Below are 18,133 nucleotides of genomic sequence, written 5' to 3'. Positions count from 1 at the left end.
ACACTTACACAAGTACAGATTAAGTCAACATCTGCACATTGGGTCTTGGTGAAATTTGCCTCCTGTGTTGTGAGGACATCACTAAGTACAGGTAACTGCCAAAATAAAGGAAACACCAACATAGTGTCTTAATAGGGTGTTGAGCAAACAGAAAAGGGGGCGGCAGGTAGCTTAGTGGTTAAGAGCGTTGTGCCAGTAACCAAAAGGTCACTGGTTCTAATCCCCGAGCTGACTAGGTGAAAAATCTGTCTGTGCCCTTGAGCAAGGCACTTAACCCTAATTGCTCCTGTAAGTCACTCTGGATAAGAGTGTCTGCTAAATGACTAAAATGTAAAAGCTTCAATGCAACTTGGCATATTCTACAAGTGTCTAACTTTATTGGATGGTTGTGACACTATTCTTTCATGAGCAATTCCATAATTTGGTATTTTGATGGTGGTGGAAAACGCTGACTCCGGCACCGCTCCAGAATCTCCCATGGGTTCAATTTGGTTGAGAGTTGGTGACTGAGACACACACGCTATGCTCCTTTGAGACCCCCCTCTTTCAAAGTCTTCTAGCCATGATAGCCAAAATAATGGGCAACTGGGCATTTTTTATACATCACCATAAGCATGATGGGATGTTTTAATTGCTTAATTAAGTCAGGAACCACACCTGTGTGGAAGCACCAGTTTTCAATATACCTTGTAGCCCTCATTTACTAAAATGTTTCCTTTATTTTGGCAGTTACCTGTATGTGATCCTTGTAAATTCGCTTACATCGGTCAGAGCTACCGTTTGGGTGTTTGCTCAGATTTGAATCTTCTTGCCCTGCTACTTAGTTGATAGTACAGAACACTGTAGATAAATAAATACTACATATTCTCACTTTCTGCTGCTCCTCAGTGTATCAAAGGTGTTCTAGGATTTTCACAGAAAATAGTGTAATGTATATCCAATTCCACTTTTCAACAATAAGAGCTTTCAGCAGAGCTGTGTAATGTCCCCTCCACTTCAGTCCTCTTTTGCCTTTTCTTTGGCTATTGAGAGCAGCCCAGTAACAAGCTGCTCCTCCAGTTGTGATCCATCGCCCTCATTTTTGATTATCCAATCAAAATCCACTCCTTGGTCGAGCCCACATTCCGACTCTGCATCATCTATTCCTGCAGAGAGAGAGGGTGTGGTGTTGAATTGATTGTCGTTGAAGAGGTATTGTATTTCTCTGAAAGATCATGATTACACCACTAATTATTATGCTATCAATGTAGGTATTGTACCTGTTGTGAACTCCCAGCCCCTCTCCCTCCGTGTGTCCTCTGAGGCCTCCACCCGAACACAGCGAGACTGATTAGGATACTCCCTCCAGAACCACTGCAGGTCTGACAGACGCCGCGTGTCACTCACAATCTGGAGCACAATAGAGATTAGAGAAGGTATAATGGTAGAGGACACAATACATTATGGTTCAACTGCTCATTAGGCAGTGCCTGGAAAAGTTATTTGTTCCGTTTCACCAACACTAAATATGCAGATGGTCAGTAAGACCTGACTCAAAGACTTGCGTTTGCCATAAATCGTACGTAGTGGGACTAGGCTTGTAGTGTGTATCCCCATAACATTGGATCATTTGAGAATTTTGTTATCTTACCCAGATGGGTTGCTGGGCTCCCTTGATGGCCAGATGACAGAAGAACCCTGGGTCCTTCTCCCTCTGCTTCTCACCCCACTGGATCATGTCAGCACGGTACTTCTCCTTGTACTCACCTGCTCCCAACAGCTCCTCAAAGTCCAATCCATGGTCCTGTCGACACAGTGGGTAAAATAAGGAGAGACAGTGGTAGTGATCCTCCATTCACTAGTAGTGGGTATTGTAGAACAACTGGGCATGCAGGCTTTTGTTGTTGCCCAGCACTAAGTGTGATTGATTAACCTCATCAAGGCAAGGTCCTCAATCATCTGAATTAGGTGTTGTATTAGCTGGAACACAAGCCTGCACACCGAGGATCGACCAGGATGATGTTGCACTACTGTACACAACTCTACTAACCTGTGCGTATTGCTGTTTGAGAGGACCCGAGAGACGCAAGATACAGCAAACATCTGGACCTAGTCTGATAGAAATTATACATAAACCACATTGTTAAACTAATATAACATTTGATAGAGTATTCAATTCAGCGATAATAGCTTTGATAGGTTTGTAAACAGTACAGTATGCTAACAGTCAATAGTACCTTTTGTGAATCAAATCCGTCACGTAATCTTTTCCAGATTTGCGTTTCCCGCTAAATAAAAGGATGAGTTTGGGTTCTACTGTCGCCATCGAAATAACATTGCAGCAATCCATTGACATGTTTTATTTTTGATACAGTGTAGCTAGCCTCCTTGTTCACACAAGAATCGTACCACTGGCATGATGGTTGTTTGGGTTACAGTCATATACACATAACAAGCGCCATATAAATATAAAATGTGCTAATTTGATCGAATTCCTTTGACAAAAATACATATTACAATATTTTTAGAATAATTGTTATTTTATTTTAAGATGTAGTCATTCTTATCATTTGATCAACTTAAAAAAGATGGGCAAACGTTGGTTTAAAAAACTGTCATGCATAGTAGAGGCGATATTCTACGTAGGTTTACGGTAACAGATTGTTATCATACCATGGACCTTACCATTGACATGCGGAAATAGGATGATCATTTGAAATGTAAAATATTTAATGGTTTCTTTAATAACGACAACATGAAATAGAATAAGTGAAGGAAAAGTAAAAGGGATATTGAACTGATCTCGAAAGAAAAAGTATTATAAATACGTAAAATTACCCTAAACAGTCTGAGTAAGATCATGGAACCGCCTACATTCTATTCAATAAAAGCCCATCCCCTTCTTTACGTTACGGAAATCTAGGCAAAAGTCAAATCAAGTTTTGAAAACATGGCATCCACTTTACTGGGACGGGTGTCATCAATATCTAAAACTGATTTAACCTTGCCGTTGAAGGGTCTTGTCTACAGACGGGTAAACATTTCCACCGAGATGAATGCAATAACTACCAAATCTAATTAAAAACTCTGTTGGTTGTGTAAGTTAGCTAGTTTAGCAGCAGGTTATTGTTAGTTGGCTAGCTAGATGTGCTTCTATGGGAAAGCTGTGCAGTACCTACACACTTTCCAAAAAGTTGAATTACACATTATTTCCGATGTTGACAGACATGCAAAAAGTTGAATTACACATTATTTCCGATGTTGACAGACATGAGTGAATGCATTCTGCAATATTTCTGGCATAGCTAGCTAGCTAGCTACATTTGTTACAGTGTTCTGCTACAGATAAATTGCTAAGCAGTAGGGACAATTTTGATGATATGACCACTTTTGTGATGTTCATGCAAAAGGACATATTAAACGAAATACTAAACCTGTGTAGGCAGCCTGCTGTGTGTTCTCACAGCCAGACATGTAAGTATCTCAACCTTTCACCCAGTCCCCTCTGCACTGGGATTGTGAGCACCCCCACTGTTGGAGGAGTAGAGTGCATCAGTGGTGTTTAGCGTTGGAGGAGTAGAGTGTATCAGTGGTGTTATCATTAGATGTAAGTGAATTGCTCTTACTAATGCATTTGTTTGACAGGAAAGACAACTCGTTTTTAATTAAATGGCCTCTATGCTGCTTGCAGAAGTACAAGTTCAAACATAGGCCGAGTACAGGTTCTTATATAGCGCAAGTGAACAGAAAACCTGGCTTAAAAAACAAACAAATAAAGCAACACCTCACGGCACAACGCTTCTCCCCATGTGACCAACTTGTTGTATATGTAACTGATAGATGCACACACTACATGTTAATGTTTTAAAATGTATGTAAATTGGAAAGTATTTTTGTCTGTAATGTCTTTCTCGTTATGTGTCGGACCCCAATAAGACTAGCTGTCGCCATTGGCGTCAGCTAACGGGGATCCTAATAAATCAAATCAAAATATGTGACTCACAACATCCCTTTTCAGCTGGTTCATTAACATGAGTTTTTTTTTTATTATCCCATTTACTGTCCTTATATAGTTGTTCAGCAGTGGGACCAGGGCATTGAGTGAGACTGGACCCCCCCAGGCTAAATTCTTTCCTGCAAATGAAGGATCAATGCTGCTCCCTGGGACTTACAAAGGCAAAGTGGCCTTTATCACAGGAGGAGGAACGGGGTTGGGAAAAGGCATGACCACAACACTGTCAGCACTAGGGGCAGAGTGTGTCATCGCTAGCAGGTGGGTGGAGACTTGGTAGTCAGTTGGGCTATAAATCCTAACTTTAGGTCAACTCTACTGCTGCCTTCTTGCCCTCACAAATTAGAAAATCACACATTTTTGTTGTAATTTATAGAAAACTGGACGTTTTGAAAAAGACTGCAGAGGAAATTACAGCCCAGACAGGAAATAAGGTACTACTACTGATCAATTACCCACATTGAATGCATTCATTATCCAATAGTTCTAGATACTGATACATCAGTATGAACTCTGCTTTAAGTTGTGTTTGATACTTGAAGACTCTATCTGCAGGTCCATGCTGTGCAGTGTGATGTGAGAGACCCCAAGGCAATTGAAGCTGCTGTGGACCAACTGGTGGAGGTTGCTGGTCTCCCTGATGTACGTAGGTGCAGATCAAGGACAGTTTTGTCTGAAAGTGGTATACTTCGCTGTTCTAGATGTGCTGGCCAATAATACTCCAATTGCTTGGTAAATATCCTCCTCTCTCATTCCTCTAGGTGGTGATCAACAACGCTGCAGGGAACTTCATCTCCCCCTCAGAGAAGCTGTCTGCCAACGCATGGAGGACCATCACAGACATCGTCCTGAACGGCACAGCCTTTGTCACCCTGGAGCTGGGCAAGAGGCTGATACTGGCCGAGAAGGGTAAGCACCAGAGCTATCGGCGCTTGTAACGCCAGGGTAGTGGGTTCGATCCCCGGGACCACCCATACACAAAAAATATATGCCCGCATGACTGTAAGTCGCTTTGGATAAAAGCGTCTGCTAAATGGCATATTATTATTATTATTATTATTATTATCTGATGGAGCCCATAAGCACAGATCTAGGATCAGCTTCCCATCCCCATTTATTTGTGTTGTAATGTATTGTGTAGTGCAGCCACCAGGGGGCAGTAAAGATTCACCATTTGCCAACAACTCCTGGACATTTGATCCTTGGTAGGATCAACCCGGAACAGTGGTTTGGATGCATGTGTACAATTTCTCTCTGTTTTCTATTTAAGTTTGTCATATTGACAGTGATTGAGCCTCAATATGAAGTGCTTGAGCACTTTTCCATTCACTTGGTCATAGTCCAGCGTCACTCCACTTGTCCACTGCCCTTGTGCCCTAAGCTCCTCTTGGCTTTGCGTGCATGCACCCTCTCATTCATTCTCTTCCCCTTTTTTTCCTCCTCTCTCTGCTGTCTCCTCTGGTCAAAGGGGCAATGATATGGAAGGGGAGGATAGGAGAAGCCTTGAATCTCATGCAATGTTGTGGCTATTTATAATATGTGTGTGCGTGGATAAGCTTTAATATTCATTTGAATATCCCAGCCCTTTTCTGATTACTGTGGCTTTTCCATCTGCCCTCAACACTGCAATTAAGCAAATCACAATTAAGCAATTACCTTGGTGTACAAAGACAAAAACATGCCATCACACTGGGGGCCCTATTCAATCTGAACTGGTATTTTTCCAAAACTGCCATTCTTCCAACAGTGTAAAAAAGCATATTTGAATTGATACCCAGGTGTCTGTTCTTCTTTCATACTATTAGCATTATTCTATTGCAGGGGTGTCAAACTTTTTGGCTCGAAGACCACATCGGGATTTTGAAATTCAACGAAGGACCGCACATTTTTTAAATTTGATCGATTTGTTCATCAAAATCAATTTGCGGGCCAAAAATAATAATTTCCCCTTCCCTGTTCTATTGGCTACATAAATCTAAATGTGCTTTTATTGCAGTACAAGAAAGTTGCTTTGTCTTCTCACCTGGCAGCTTGGCTCCAGCCTTTGATTAAATAGTCTCACAGACAAACTATTTATTCTGCTAGCATCTCCTTCCACTACCCCGCTGAGTTCTTGATATTCCGTGTGTGTAGTAGTGTCGTTTGTTTTATCGATCTAGAAGTAACCCTGACTCATGTTCAGTCTATTGCAGTGTAATCTGGCCCACAACGGCCACAATGTTTTATGAGCTTTAGTGTGCAGGATATATAAGCCTATTGAACTGTACAATGACTAACCGCCACTCTCAGATCAAGTCAGCCTATGACAGTCTAATGGATAAATTGGTCTGAACTGGGATCCGTTGTAAATTATAGGGATGTACATGATGACACATATTGCTGCTGGGCATATACAGTGTATTCGGAAAGTATTCAGACCCCTTGACTTTTTCAAAGTTTGTTACGTTACAGCCTTATTTTAAAATATATTTTTTTTACTCATCAATCTACTACACACAATACCCCATAATGACAAAGCAAAAACAGGTTTTTAGAAATGTTAGCAAATTTACTAAAAATAAAAATCAGGTACCTTATTTTAATAAGTATTTAGACCCTTTGCTATGAGACTTGAAATTGAGCTCAGGTGCATCCTGTTTCCATTGATCATCCTTGAGATGTTTCTACAACTTGATTGGAGTCCACCTATTGTAAATTCAATTGATTGGACATGATTTGGAAAGGCACACACCTGTCTATATAAGGTCCCACAGTTGACAGTGCATGTCAGCAAAAACCAAGCTATGAGGTCGAAGGAATTGTCCGTAGAGCTCCGAGACAGGATTGTGTCGAGGCACAGATCTGGGGAAGGGTCCCAAAAAAATTCTGCAGCATTGAAGGTTCCCAATAACACAGTGGCCTCCATTATTCTTAAAAGGAAGAAGTTTGGAACCACCTAGACTCTTCCTAGAGCTGGCTGCCCGGCCAAACTGAGAAATCGGGGGGGAAGGGCCTTGGTCAGGGAGGGGACCAAGAAGCCGATGGTCACTCTGACAGAGATCCAGAGTTCCTCTGTGGAGATGGGAGAACCTTCCAAAAGGACATCCGTCTCAGCAGCACTCCACCAATCAGGCCTTTATGGTAGAGAGGCCAGACGTCTGGAGAAAACCTGGCACCATCCCTACGGTGAAGCATGGTGGTGGCAGCATCATGCTGTGGGGATGTTTTTCAGCGGCAGGGAGACTAGTCAGGATCGAGAGAAAGATGAACGGAGCAAAGTACAGAGCAATCCTTGATGAAAACCTGCTCCAGAGCGCTCAGGACCTCAGACTGGGGCAAAGGTTCACCTTCCAACAGGACAACGACCCTAAGCACATGGCCAAGACAATGCAGGAGTGGCTTCGGGACAAGTCTCTGAATGTCCTTGAGTGGCCCAGCCAGAGCCCGGACTTGAACCCGATCGAACATCTCTGGAGAGACCTGAAAATAGCTGTGAATCGACGCTCCCCATCCAACCGGACAGAGCTTGAGAGGATCTGCAGAGAAGAATGGGAGAAACTCCCCAAAAACAGGTGTGCCAAGCTTGTAGCGTCATACCCAAGAAGACTCAAGGCTGTAATCGTTGCCAAAGGTGCTTCAACAAAGTACTGAGTGAAGGGTCTGAATACTTATGTAAATGTGATATTTCAGTTTTACATTTTTTATAAATTAGCTAACAATTTTATCCATTTTAGAATAAGGCTGTAACGTAACAAAATGTGGGAAAGTCAAGGGGTCTGAATACTTTCCGAATGCACGGTAATTACAAATCAAACAGATTACAACATATTGACAGTTGGACATATTTATGTTTCTTTGAGGTATGTACATACGTTGTGTTTGTAGGTGCTGCATTTCTGGCCATCACCACTATCTACGCAGAGACCGGCTCTGGATTCGTTGTGCCCAGCGCGGCTGCCAAGTCAGGAGTGGAAACTCTGTGCACGTAGGTATTTCCAAACAGGCACTACCAAAAAACCTATCACCTGTTTAGGACCCCTTTCCCTGTCCTAAACCAACCCGTCACTCCTATCACTAGGCTCCTTAACAGAGAGGCAGAACGGCACACACCACACGGAGGTATCCGCACTGGCCTCATTTGAAAAGATTTGGCTCTCTCACATGTCAAACGCCTTATGAACACTAATGCATTTTTAAAGAGAAGCAGTCATTAGCATAACGAAGGTCCAGGAACATTTAATTAACATTAAAGTGTGTCTCGCTCTCCCGATCCCCCTCCAGTAGGATTTAGACAATAATGAAGACTGATGGGCTCTGTGTGTGTGTGTGTGTGTGTGTGTGTGTGTACCTTGTTCGTTCACACGTGTGTGAATCCATTAGTGTGTGTGTGTGAACCCAATAAAATCCTGAATGGGATCGACACCTTTCATGTGAAGACAGGGAAGCTCTTATAAAATGAAGAATACACCTTCTTAATGAATCTCTGAGGGCTTTTACCCAAAGAAAGATCCCACTCAGTATTAGTCCCTATCAATCCCATTAAAAGAGTTAATGACACTGAAAGGTTTTCCCATAAACCCAGGGGACTGGGAATGATAAATGGGGGAACTATTCGTGTCTCTCACAATCATGTCCCCTTTGTACCTTGATATGTTTGACGTCCTATACAAGTAACCGCAGTGTGTGTGTGTCTTTGTGTAAAACAGTGTGCGTTTGTACGTACAATATGCTTGTTGTGTGTTTGTTTGAACTACAAGGACAGACTAGCTGGATTGTCATTTAAGGTTACGCTTGAATCCAAAATAAAGGAAACACTTGAGTAAATGAGGGATACAAAATACACTACATGACCAAAAGTATGTGGACACCTGCTTGTCGAACATCTCATTCCAAAATCTTGAGCATTAATATGGAGTTGGTCCCACTTTTGCTGCTATAACAGCCTTCACTCTTCTGGGAAGGCTTTCCACTAGATGTTGGAACATTGCTGCGGGGACTTGCTTCCATTCAGCCACAAGAGCATTAGTGAGGTTGGGCACTGATGTTGGGCGATTAGGCCTGGCTCGCAGTCGGCGTTCCAATTCATCCCAAAGGTGTTCGATGGGGTTGAGGTCAGGGCTCTGTGCAGGCCAGCCAAGTTCTTTCACACCGATCTCGACAAACCATTTCTGTATGGATCTCGCTTTGTGCACGGGGGCATTGTCATGCTGAAACAGGAAAGGGCCTTTATTCTTCCTCCACCAAACTTTACAGTTGGCACTATACATTCGGGCAGGTAGAGTTCTCCTGGCATCCGCCAAACCCAGATTAGTCCGTCGGACTACAAGATTGTGAAGTGTGATTCATCACTCCAGAGAACGCGTTTCCACTCCTCCAGATTCCAATGGCGGTGAGCTTTACACCACTCCAGCCGACGCTTGGTATTGCGAATGGTGATCTTAGGCTTGTGTGCGGCTGCTTGGCCATGGAAACCCATTTCATTAAGCTTCCAACGAACAGTTATTGTGCTGACGTTGCTTCCAGAGGAAGTTTGGAACTCGGTAGTGAGTGTTGCAACCGAGGACAGTCGATCTTTACGCGGCACACGCTTCAGCATTCTGTGAGCTTGGGTGTCCACATACTTTTTTCCCTCACTGTATATATACAAAAGTATTTGATCCCCTGCAGATTTTGTACGTTTACCCACTGACAACTAAATGATCAGTCTATAATTGTAATGGTAGGTTTATTTGAACAATGAGAGACTGAATAACAACAAAAAAATACAGAAAAACGCATGTCGAAAATGTTATAAATTGATTTGCATTTTAATGAGGGAAATAAGTATTTGACCCCCTCTCAATCAGAAAGATTTCTGCCTCCCAGGTGTCTTTTATACAGGTAACGAGATGAGATTAGGAGCACACTATTAAAGGGAGTGCTCCTAATCTCAGCTTGTTACCTGTATAAAAGACACCTGTCCACAGAAGCAATCAATCAATCAGATTCCAAACTCTCCAGTTTCGAGGCTGACGTTTGGCAACTCGAACCTTCAGCTCCCTCCACAGACTTTCTATGGGATTAAGGTCTGGAGACTGGCTAGGCCACTCCAGGACCTTAATGTGCTTCTTCTTGAGACACTCCTTTGTTGCCTTGGCCGTGTGTTTTGGGTCATTGTCATGCTGGAATACCCATTTACGACCCATTTTCAATGCCCTGGCTCAGGGAAGGAGGTTCTCACCCAAGATTTGACGGTACATGGCCCCGTCCATCGTCCCTTTGATGCGGTGAAGTTGTCCTGTCCCCTTAGCAGAAAAACACCCCCAAAGCATAATGTTTCCACCTCCATGTTTGACGGTGGGGATGGTGTTCTTGGGGTCATAGGCAGCATTCCTGTGGTTCCTGAGTTAATTAAGCAATTAACATCCCATCATGCTTAGGGGTCACGCATAAAAATGCCTGGTTGCCCAGTGACTTTGAAAGAGGGGTCTCAAAGGAGCATAGGGGGTTTAAAGGGGTGTGTGTCTCAGTCACAGACGTGTAGTTGCATACTGCAGAGTTGCCTATAGCTGGTTGGCCCATTCATGCAGTGTTTTTTTCAGTGTGAATGAGCGCTACTATCTGATAATGGATTCCCCCCCATATGAAATCGCTCACCCCAAAAAAGCAACCCCTCTCTATTTTGTGAAGGCAGCGGCGGCCAAATGTCATGGTCATTTATTGCACTAGGCATCTCAGGGGAGAGCTAGCCTATTTTTAGCTCCTATTCGTTCATTACAGTTTTTTGTGCGGAGGGTTTCAAGAAACTAGAGGGAATAAATCAATTCAACAAGCACCACCCTCGATGCCTCTCACTATAATGTTCCCAAAATGACATGGAATGACTAAAGCGCTCCTGGCATCTACTTTTTGGCACCCCAGCTTTTTCTGTATGAATAGTCGAGATGTATTTTGTTTTTAGGTGCAGAGCTTTATAAATCAATTTGATTGATTGATTGATTGAGCTAGTTACCCTCCAATCATATTAGACTTAGACTGAAGGCCCCATTATGAGTGACCACCTATGAGAATATTTAGGAGGTAGTGCCTCACTCCTAGGCTCAAGTCTAAACTAATTCCTAGCGCCTACACTAGGCCCTCTTTATTAGTACATGCAGTAGTGGTAGTTCTTGAGGACTTTTTCTTCCTTTTTTTCATGTGTATATTGTATGTGCGTATATAAACAAACTACTGTTTGTTTCTCAGGTCTCTGGCTGCGGAGTGGGGGAGGTATGGCTTGAGGTTTAATGTCATCCAGCCAGGACCAATCAGAACCAAGGTAGCAGACACAACTCTGGCATGAAACTATACAAATATACTGTGTTGCCATTTTTATGTCTTAAATCTTTCCCTTTCTAGTCTTATCTTGGCTTGTAAATGTGTGATTGGCTGTGTTTTGTGGCCTCTTCTCTTTGTGTAGGGGGCCTTCAGTCGTCTCGATCCCACGGGCATGTTTGAGAAGGCCATGATCGGCAGGATACCCGTGGGCAGGCTGGGCACACCCGGAGAGATTGCCAACCTGGCAGCCTACCTGTGCAGTGACTACGCCAGTTGGGTGTCTGGAGCGGTAAGAGAATGTGTCTGGATAAGCTAACCAGGCAGTGGATACCAATCATTATGTTAGCTGAATGCCTGCCTTGCAGATTGCAGTAAGTCCTTCACTGTAAATGACATTCAAGGTGCAATAGGATTAAGCAATGCAGATATAGGGATGGACTATCGCTAAGGGGAAAATGATGACTCAGCCTCAACATCCACATATACCGTGTTCTTCTCTTTGGTTGTGACATTCTCTTCTATTTGTAGATCATTCGAATGGACGGTGGAGAGTATGTCTCCATGGCAGGAGAATTCAATGATCTGAGGAGGGTATGTGCTGGAATTAACTTTGCAAACACCATTCCACTGTCAGGACCGGAACTTTAACACTAAAAAGTAATATGAACATAGAATGATAATTTGTTAGCATTGCTAGCTTTTGCATATCCTCTGTTCTGTTATGCGACTAGTTATTGATTCAATAACAAGATTGCAAGTGAGCTGTTGCTGGTTGCAGAAATCGGCCACATTTTATGACAGATGTTAGTTTATGGATGCGTGAGTCAGGTTGTGCCTGTTTTAACTTGCTGTGTTTTGTTTGTGTCAGGTCACTAAGGAGCAGTGGGCTATGATGGAGACCATGATCAGGGGCACCAAGGGATCCTAAGAAGTCAAGATGGGATGATACTAACACACAGATACTGTACACACATACAATCTTTCCCTCTGTTTCTGACCTAGAACAGAGATTATACCATGTCAGGGAATATGGCTACAGGATCGACACACACACAGCCTTCTCTGCAAACACACACTCTCACCCACTCTCACTTAACCTCAAGCCTTATGTCTCAATGCCTAATGAATAAATAGACAGCATGGTGACAGTAGGACAGCGTTTAAGGAGAAAATGGTTTATCAGGAGGCCAACTATTTAGAGGAGGTTTGAGAGAGAGAACCTCATAACCTTTTAGTTCTCACTGTGTCTGAGATTCTGCAGCACTTCCTGGATGAAACTGGCTTCTCATTGGTTGAAAAACCTGTCCGTTCCTACGATTGGCTTGGTATTTTGCCAGTAACATTTATCATTTGTTTTTACGATTCCTTGAAAATAATGAATTCTGTTCTGTTTCAATTGCCTATCAAAGTTGACCTCCAGTAATGCTATTCATTACTTTTAAGTGATTGTCCTGTGCTCTGTGTGTACAATACGTGAGGTTTACAAGGATTTGTCTATATGGAGTATGTTGAATAACATACTTTTTTAACAACATTTTATATCTCTGACTCATTCTTTAAAAATTCTCAGCCACCTAATGTGACATAGAGCGTTAGATGGACTTACTTAATTGAGTTGACACTAATTATTCCCTCCCAGGCTGCTCTATTATTATTTTAGTTACTCCGACAAATCACTAGTCTAAACACTGACATAAGCTGTTATAAATGAATAACCTAAATGAGAGGTTCTTGGTACGAAGTGGGATTTGTAGCAACTTGAAAGGCTTGTCGAATGAAAAATGCAAATAGTATTGATGTGCCAAGGCTTCATTGGTGAAATTAAAAGGATGGAAACATAGCCTTCACGCATCCAATAACATACCGATTGGTTACCTCAAGGAAGGACAGGATGCATTTTGACAACGTTGGAATGGGGCCTAAGCCTTTTATCAGTGCACCATACATGAAGCTAAATGAAAATGTTGCCAAACGTGAAGTAGCCCATTGTCAGGCATAGCGGGGAGCTGTCTTACTGTGATATGTAGCCATTGTGCCAGTGAGCTTCTCTACAGAGGCACAGAGAGAACCCCACTCCCTCCCATCTCTATTTGTAGTGTGTAAGTCACACTAATGTTATCTTGCATACTCTCAATTTCCTCCCTTTTCTACTTCCCCCTCCTTCCTTACCTCACTTTACCTCCTTTAACTCTTTCCCTTTACATTTACATTTACATTTTAGTCATTTAGCAGACGCTCTTATCCAGAGCGACTTACAGGAGCAATTAGGGTTAAGTGCCTTGCTCAAGGGCACATTTACGTCATTTAGCAGACGCTCTTATCCAGAGCGACTCACCAATTGGTGCGTTCACCCTATAGCCAGTGGGATAATCACTTTACAATTTTTTTTTTGGGGGGTAGAAGGATTACTTTATCCTATCCCAGGTATTCCTTAAAGAGGTGGGGTTTCAAATGTCTCCGGAAGGTGGTGAGTGACTCCGCTGTCCTGGCGTCGTGAGGGAGCTTGTTCCACCATTGGGGTGCCAGAGCAGCGAACAGTTTTGACTGGGCTGAGCGGGAACTATGCTTCCGCAGAGGAAGGGAGCCAGCAGGCCAGAGGTGGATGAACGCAATGCCCTCGTTTGGGTGTAGGGACTGATCAGAGCCCGAAGGTACAGAGGTGCCGTTCCCCTCACTGCTCCATAGGCAAGCACCATGGTCTTGTAGCGGATGCAAGCTTCAACTGGAAGCCAGTGGAGTGTGCGGAGGAGGGGGTGACGTGAGAGAACTTGGGAAGGTTGAACACCAGACGGGCTGCGGCATTCTGGATGAGTTGTAGGGGTTTAATGGCACAGGCAGGGAGGCCAGCCAACAGCGAGTTGCAGTAGTCCAGACGGGAGATGACAAGTGCCTGGATTAGGACCTGTGCCGCTTCCTGTGTAAGGCAGGGTCGTACTCTCCGAATGTTGTAGAGCATGAACCTGCAGGAGCGGGTCACCGCCTTGATGTTGGCGGAGAACGACAGGGTGTTGTCCAGGGTCACGCCTAGGCTCTTCGCACTCTGGGAGGAGGACACAGCGGAGTTGTCAACCGTGATGGCGAGATCATGGAACGGGCAGTCCTTCCCCGGGAGGAAGAGCAGCTCCGTCTTGCCAGGGTTCAGCTTGAGGTGGTGATCCGTCATCCATACTGATATGTCTGCCAGACATGCAGAGATGCGATTCGCCACCTGGTTATCAGAAGGGGGAAAGGAGAAGATTAGTTGTGTATCGTCAGCGTAGCAATGATAGGAGAGGCCATGTGAGGATATGACAGAGCCAAGTGACTTGGTGTATAAGGAGAAAAGGAGAGGGCCTAGAACTGAGCCCTGGGGGACACCAGTGGTGAGAGCACGTGGTGCGGAGACAGCTTCTCGCCACGCCACTTGGTAGGAGCGACCGGTCAGGTAGGACGCAATCCAGGAGTGAGCCGCGCCGGAGATGCCCAGCTCGGAGAGGGTGGAGAGGAGGATCTGATGGTTCACAGTATCAAAGGCAGCAGACAGGTCTAGAAGGACAAGAGCAGAGGAGAGAGAGTTAGCTTTAGCAGTGCGGAGAGCCTCCGTGACACAGAGAAGAGCAGTCTCAGTTGAATGACCAGTCCTGAAACCTGACTGGTTTGGATCAAGAAGGTCATTCTGAGAGAGATAGCAAGAGAGTTGGCTAAAGACGGCACGCTCAATAGTTTTGGAAAGAAAAGAAAGAAGGGATACTGGTCTGTAGTTGTTGACATCAGTGGGATCGAGTGTTGGTTTTTTGAGAAGGGGGAGCAACTCTCGCTCTCTTGAAGACGGAAGGGACATGGCCAGCGGTCAAGGATGAGTTGATCAGCGAGGTGAGGTAGGGGAGAAGGTCACCGGAGATGGTCTGGAGAAGAGAGGAGGGGATGGGGTCAAGCGGGCAGGTTGTTGGGCGGCCTGCAGTCACAAGTCGCAGGATTTTATCTGGAGAGAGAGGGGAGAAAGAAGTCAAAGCATAGGGTAGGGCAGTGTGAGTAGGACCTCCAGTGTCATTAGACTTAACAAACGAGGATCGAATGTCGTCAACCTTCTTTTCAAAGTGGTTGACGAAGTCATCCACAGAGAGAGAGGAGGGGGGGGCGGGGGGTGGAGGATTCAGGAGGGAGGAAAATGTGGCAAAGAGCTTCCTAGGGTTAGAGGCAGATGCTTGGAATTTAGAGTGGTAGAAAGTGGCCTTAGCAGCAGAAACAGATGAAGAAAATGTAGAGAGGAGGGAGTGAAAAGATGCCAGGTCGGCAGGGAGTTTAGTTTTCTTCCATTTCCGCTCCGCTGCCCGGAGCTCTGTTCTGTGAGCTCGCAATGAGTCATCAAGCCACGGAGCTGGAGGGGAGGACCGAGCCGGCCGGGAGGATAGGGGACACAGAGAGTCAAAGGATGCAGAAAGGGAGGAGAGGAGGGTTGAGGAGGCAGAATCAGGAGATTGGAGGGAGAAGGATTGAGCAGAGGGAAGAGATGATAGGATGGAAGAGGAGAGAGTAGTGGGAGAGAGAGAGCGAAGGTTGCGGCGGCGCATTACCATCTGTGTAGGGGCAGAGTGAGTAGTGTGGGAGGAGAGCGAGAGAGAAAAGGAAACAAAGTAGTGGTCGGATACATGGAGGGGAGTTGCAGTGAGATTAGTAGAAGAGCAGCATCTGGTAAAGATGAGGTCAAGCGTATTGCCTGCCTTGTGAGTAGGGGGGGATGGTGAGAGGGTGAGGTCAAAAGAGGAGAGAAGTGGAAAGAAGGAGGCAGAGAGAAATGAGTCAAATGTGGACATAGGGAGGTTGAAATCCCCCAAAACTGTGAGGGGTGAGCCATCCTCAGGAAAGGAACTTATCAAGGCGTCAAGCTCATTGATGAACTCTCCAAGGGAACCTGGAGGGCGATAGATGACAAGGATATTAAGCTTAAATGGGCTAGTGACTGTGACAGCATGGAATTCAAATGAGGAGATAGACAGATGGGTTAGGGGAAAAATTGAGAATGTCCACTTGGGAGAGATGAGGATTCCTGTGCCACCACCCCTCTGACCAGATGCTCTCGGGGTATGCGAGAACACATGGTCAGACGAGGAGAGAGCAGTAGGAGTAGCAGTGTTTTCAGTGGTAATCCATGTTTCCGTCAGCGCCAGGAAGTCGAGGGACTGGAGATTAGCATAGGCTGGGATGAAGTCAGCTTTGTTGGCAGCAGAACGGCAGTTCCAGAGGCTGCCTGAGACCTGGAACTCCAGGTGTGGGGTGCGTGCAGGGACCACCAGGTTAGAGAGGCAGCAGCCACGCGGTGTGGGGCGTTTGTGTAGCCTGTGCAGAGAGGAGAGAACAGGGATAGGCAGAGGCATAGTTGACAGGCTGTAGCAAATGGCTACAATAATGCAGAGGAGATCGGAATGAAATGAACTAAACATCGGGAGAGTAGAGAGCAGGGCCTCCCTTACCAAAAACGTCTACTTCTAACAACTATAATTGTTTCACTGAACCACCCGAACAAAAACTCTACCAACTTCCACCTTTAGAAATCAGAATTGTTGTGAACCACAGCGGTTCAATGTTTAAAGGAATAGACTCAACCCACTTTATTCAGCTAGCTAACTATGACACCATAGCTAACTAGCATGCTAGCATCCAAAAACACACAGTTTAGCACCAACACTTGCATCCAAAAACACACAGTTTAGCGCCAACACTTGGTCACAACAAACCACCAATAGTGTGTTAACACACTAAGCAGATAATTCGTGTCCGTGTCTGTTGGCTAGCTAGCAATGGCCACTGTGTTGACCTTGTTTGAAGAACGGCTAGCTAGCTAGCTTCGTGCTACCCCCGGCACCGCCGAAAAACCTTTCATTCCTCTTCCCCCTGTCTGTCTGAAACCTCCCTCACCCACTCACCCTTACATTTTATATTTTATTTTCCCCCCATTTCTGTATTCATTAGAGCAGTGGAGCGTGATGGATTGTCAGGTCACATTTTCCCTGTTCCGCCACCAGACCTTGTCCTCCTCACTGAACAGAGGGTGCTTGACAGTGTCTAATGCCATAGGACGAGCACCAAACAACCACAACGGAGGAAACGTCCTTTCAATCCCACACAAAGCACCAGTTCACTGACCCTCCTGCTAAAGCTGTGTGTATGTGTCTCGCAGTGTTGGAGTATCTCCAGGCTAAACACTACTACTCTCTGATTGTTGTGTCAGCAACACTTAGTTGAGAAAATGAAATGTGGTGGGGTTTTATTTACCTATCCTATGAGGTTTGTGGAAATGTCCCATTGAAAGAATGACAATTTAATCTGGTTATTCCTGTGTCATCTTTAGTTGTGTTGAACCAGTGTCCAATTTGTTTGCAGGATCTCCATTGGCCATGCTTTTAAGGTCAGGAGTATGCCTATTATGTGTTGAGGGAAACAGGCCTCAATGTATAGAGTGGAACAGTACCTTGCTTTGATGAAGTACAATTAGCTTTCCTATAATGCAGCCTGTTCCCCTCTTCCTACTTCATACCCCTACCCTTTCTCGTTCCAGAGTTCCATTAAGCACAAACACACAGACACACACACACTTCACACCTGCTACACACTGCAGCTAACCTCATATAAGCCATCGCTATACATTTACAAACTCGGAGAGAGAATCCAGCAGCTGCCCAATTATGAGAGAAGATCATCCTGCTGTCTCAACTCTCACTGCATACTGCAATGCCTCTACACTCAATGCAGGGATTTATAAGGTTGGTCCTCTGTAGCTCAGCTGGTAGAGCACGGCGCTTGTAACGCCAAGGTAGTGGGTTCGATCCCCGGGACCACCCATACACAAAAATGTATGCACGCATGACTGTAAGTCGCTTTGGATAAAAG

At 44.7% G+C, this 18,133-nt stretch overlaps 2 protein-coding genes across 2 annotated transcripts; one reads left to right on the top strand and one right to left on the bottom strand.

The window, feature by feature from the left end:
• Nucleotides 1-262: 262 nt before the first annotated feature.
• LOC121570060 (phosphomevalonate kinase) lies at nucleotides 263-2,422 on the bottom strand. The gene is made up of 5 exons (XM_041881523.2): nucleotides 2,217-2,422; nucleotides 2,030-2,093; nucleotides 1,631-1,783; nucleotides 1,260-1,389; nucleotides 263-1,145 (listed from the first exon to the last, which is right to left on the bottom strand). Exons 1-5 carry the CDS (start codon nucleotides 2,333-2,335, stop codon nucleotides 997-999), a joined length of 615 nt encoding a protein of 204 aa, XP_041737457.1. The 5' UTR covers nucleotides 2,336-2,422; the 3' UTR covers nucleotides 263-996.
• A 464-nt stretch (nucleotides 2,423-2,886) lies between these two features.
• On the top strand, nucleotides 2,887-12,800 carry LOC121570301 (2,4-dienoyl-CoA reductase [(3E)-enoyl-CoA-producing], mitochondrial). Its single transcript, XM_045214840.1, has 10 exons — nucleotides 2,887-3,013; nucleotides 4,053-4,252; nucleotides 4,368-4,425; nucleotides 4,547-4,633; nucleotides 4,753-4,900; nucleotides 7,856-7,955; nucleotides 11,195-11,267; nucleotides 11,409-11,555; nucleotides 11,795-11,857; nucleotides 12,135-12,800. The coding sequence occupies exons 1-10, from the start codon at nucleotides 2,930-2,932 to the stop codon at nucleotides 12,192-12,194; spliced, it is 1,020 nt and encodes a 339-aa protein (XP_045070775.1). The 5' UTR covers nucleotides 2,887-2,929; the 3' UTR covers nucleotides 12,195-12,800.
• Nucleotides 12,801-18,133: the final 5,333 nt, after the last annotated feature.

This window comes from Coregonus clupeaformis, unplaced genomic scaffold, assembly GCF_020615455.1.
Source record: "Coregonus clupeaformis isolate EN_2021a unplaced genomic scaffold, ASM2061545v1 scaf0322, whole genome shotgun sequence".
Lineage (NCBI taxonomy): Eukaryota > Metazoa > Chordata > Actinopteri > Salmoniformes > Salmonidae > Coregonus > Coregonus clupeaformis.
This window is presented reverse-complemented; position numbering and strand designations above follow the sequence as displayed.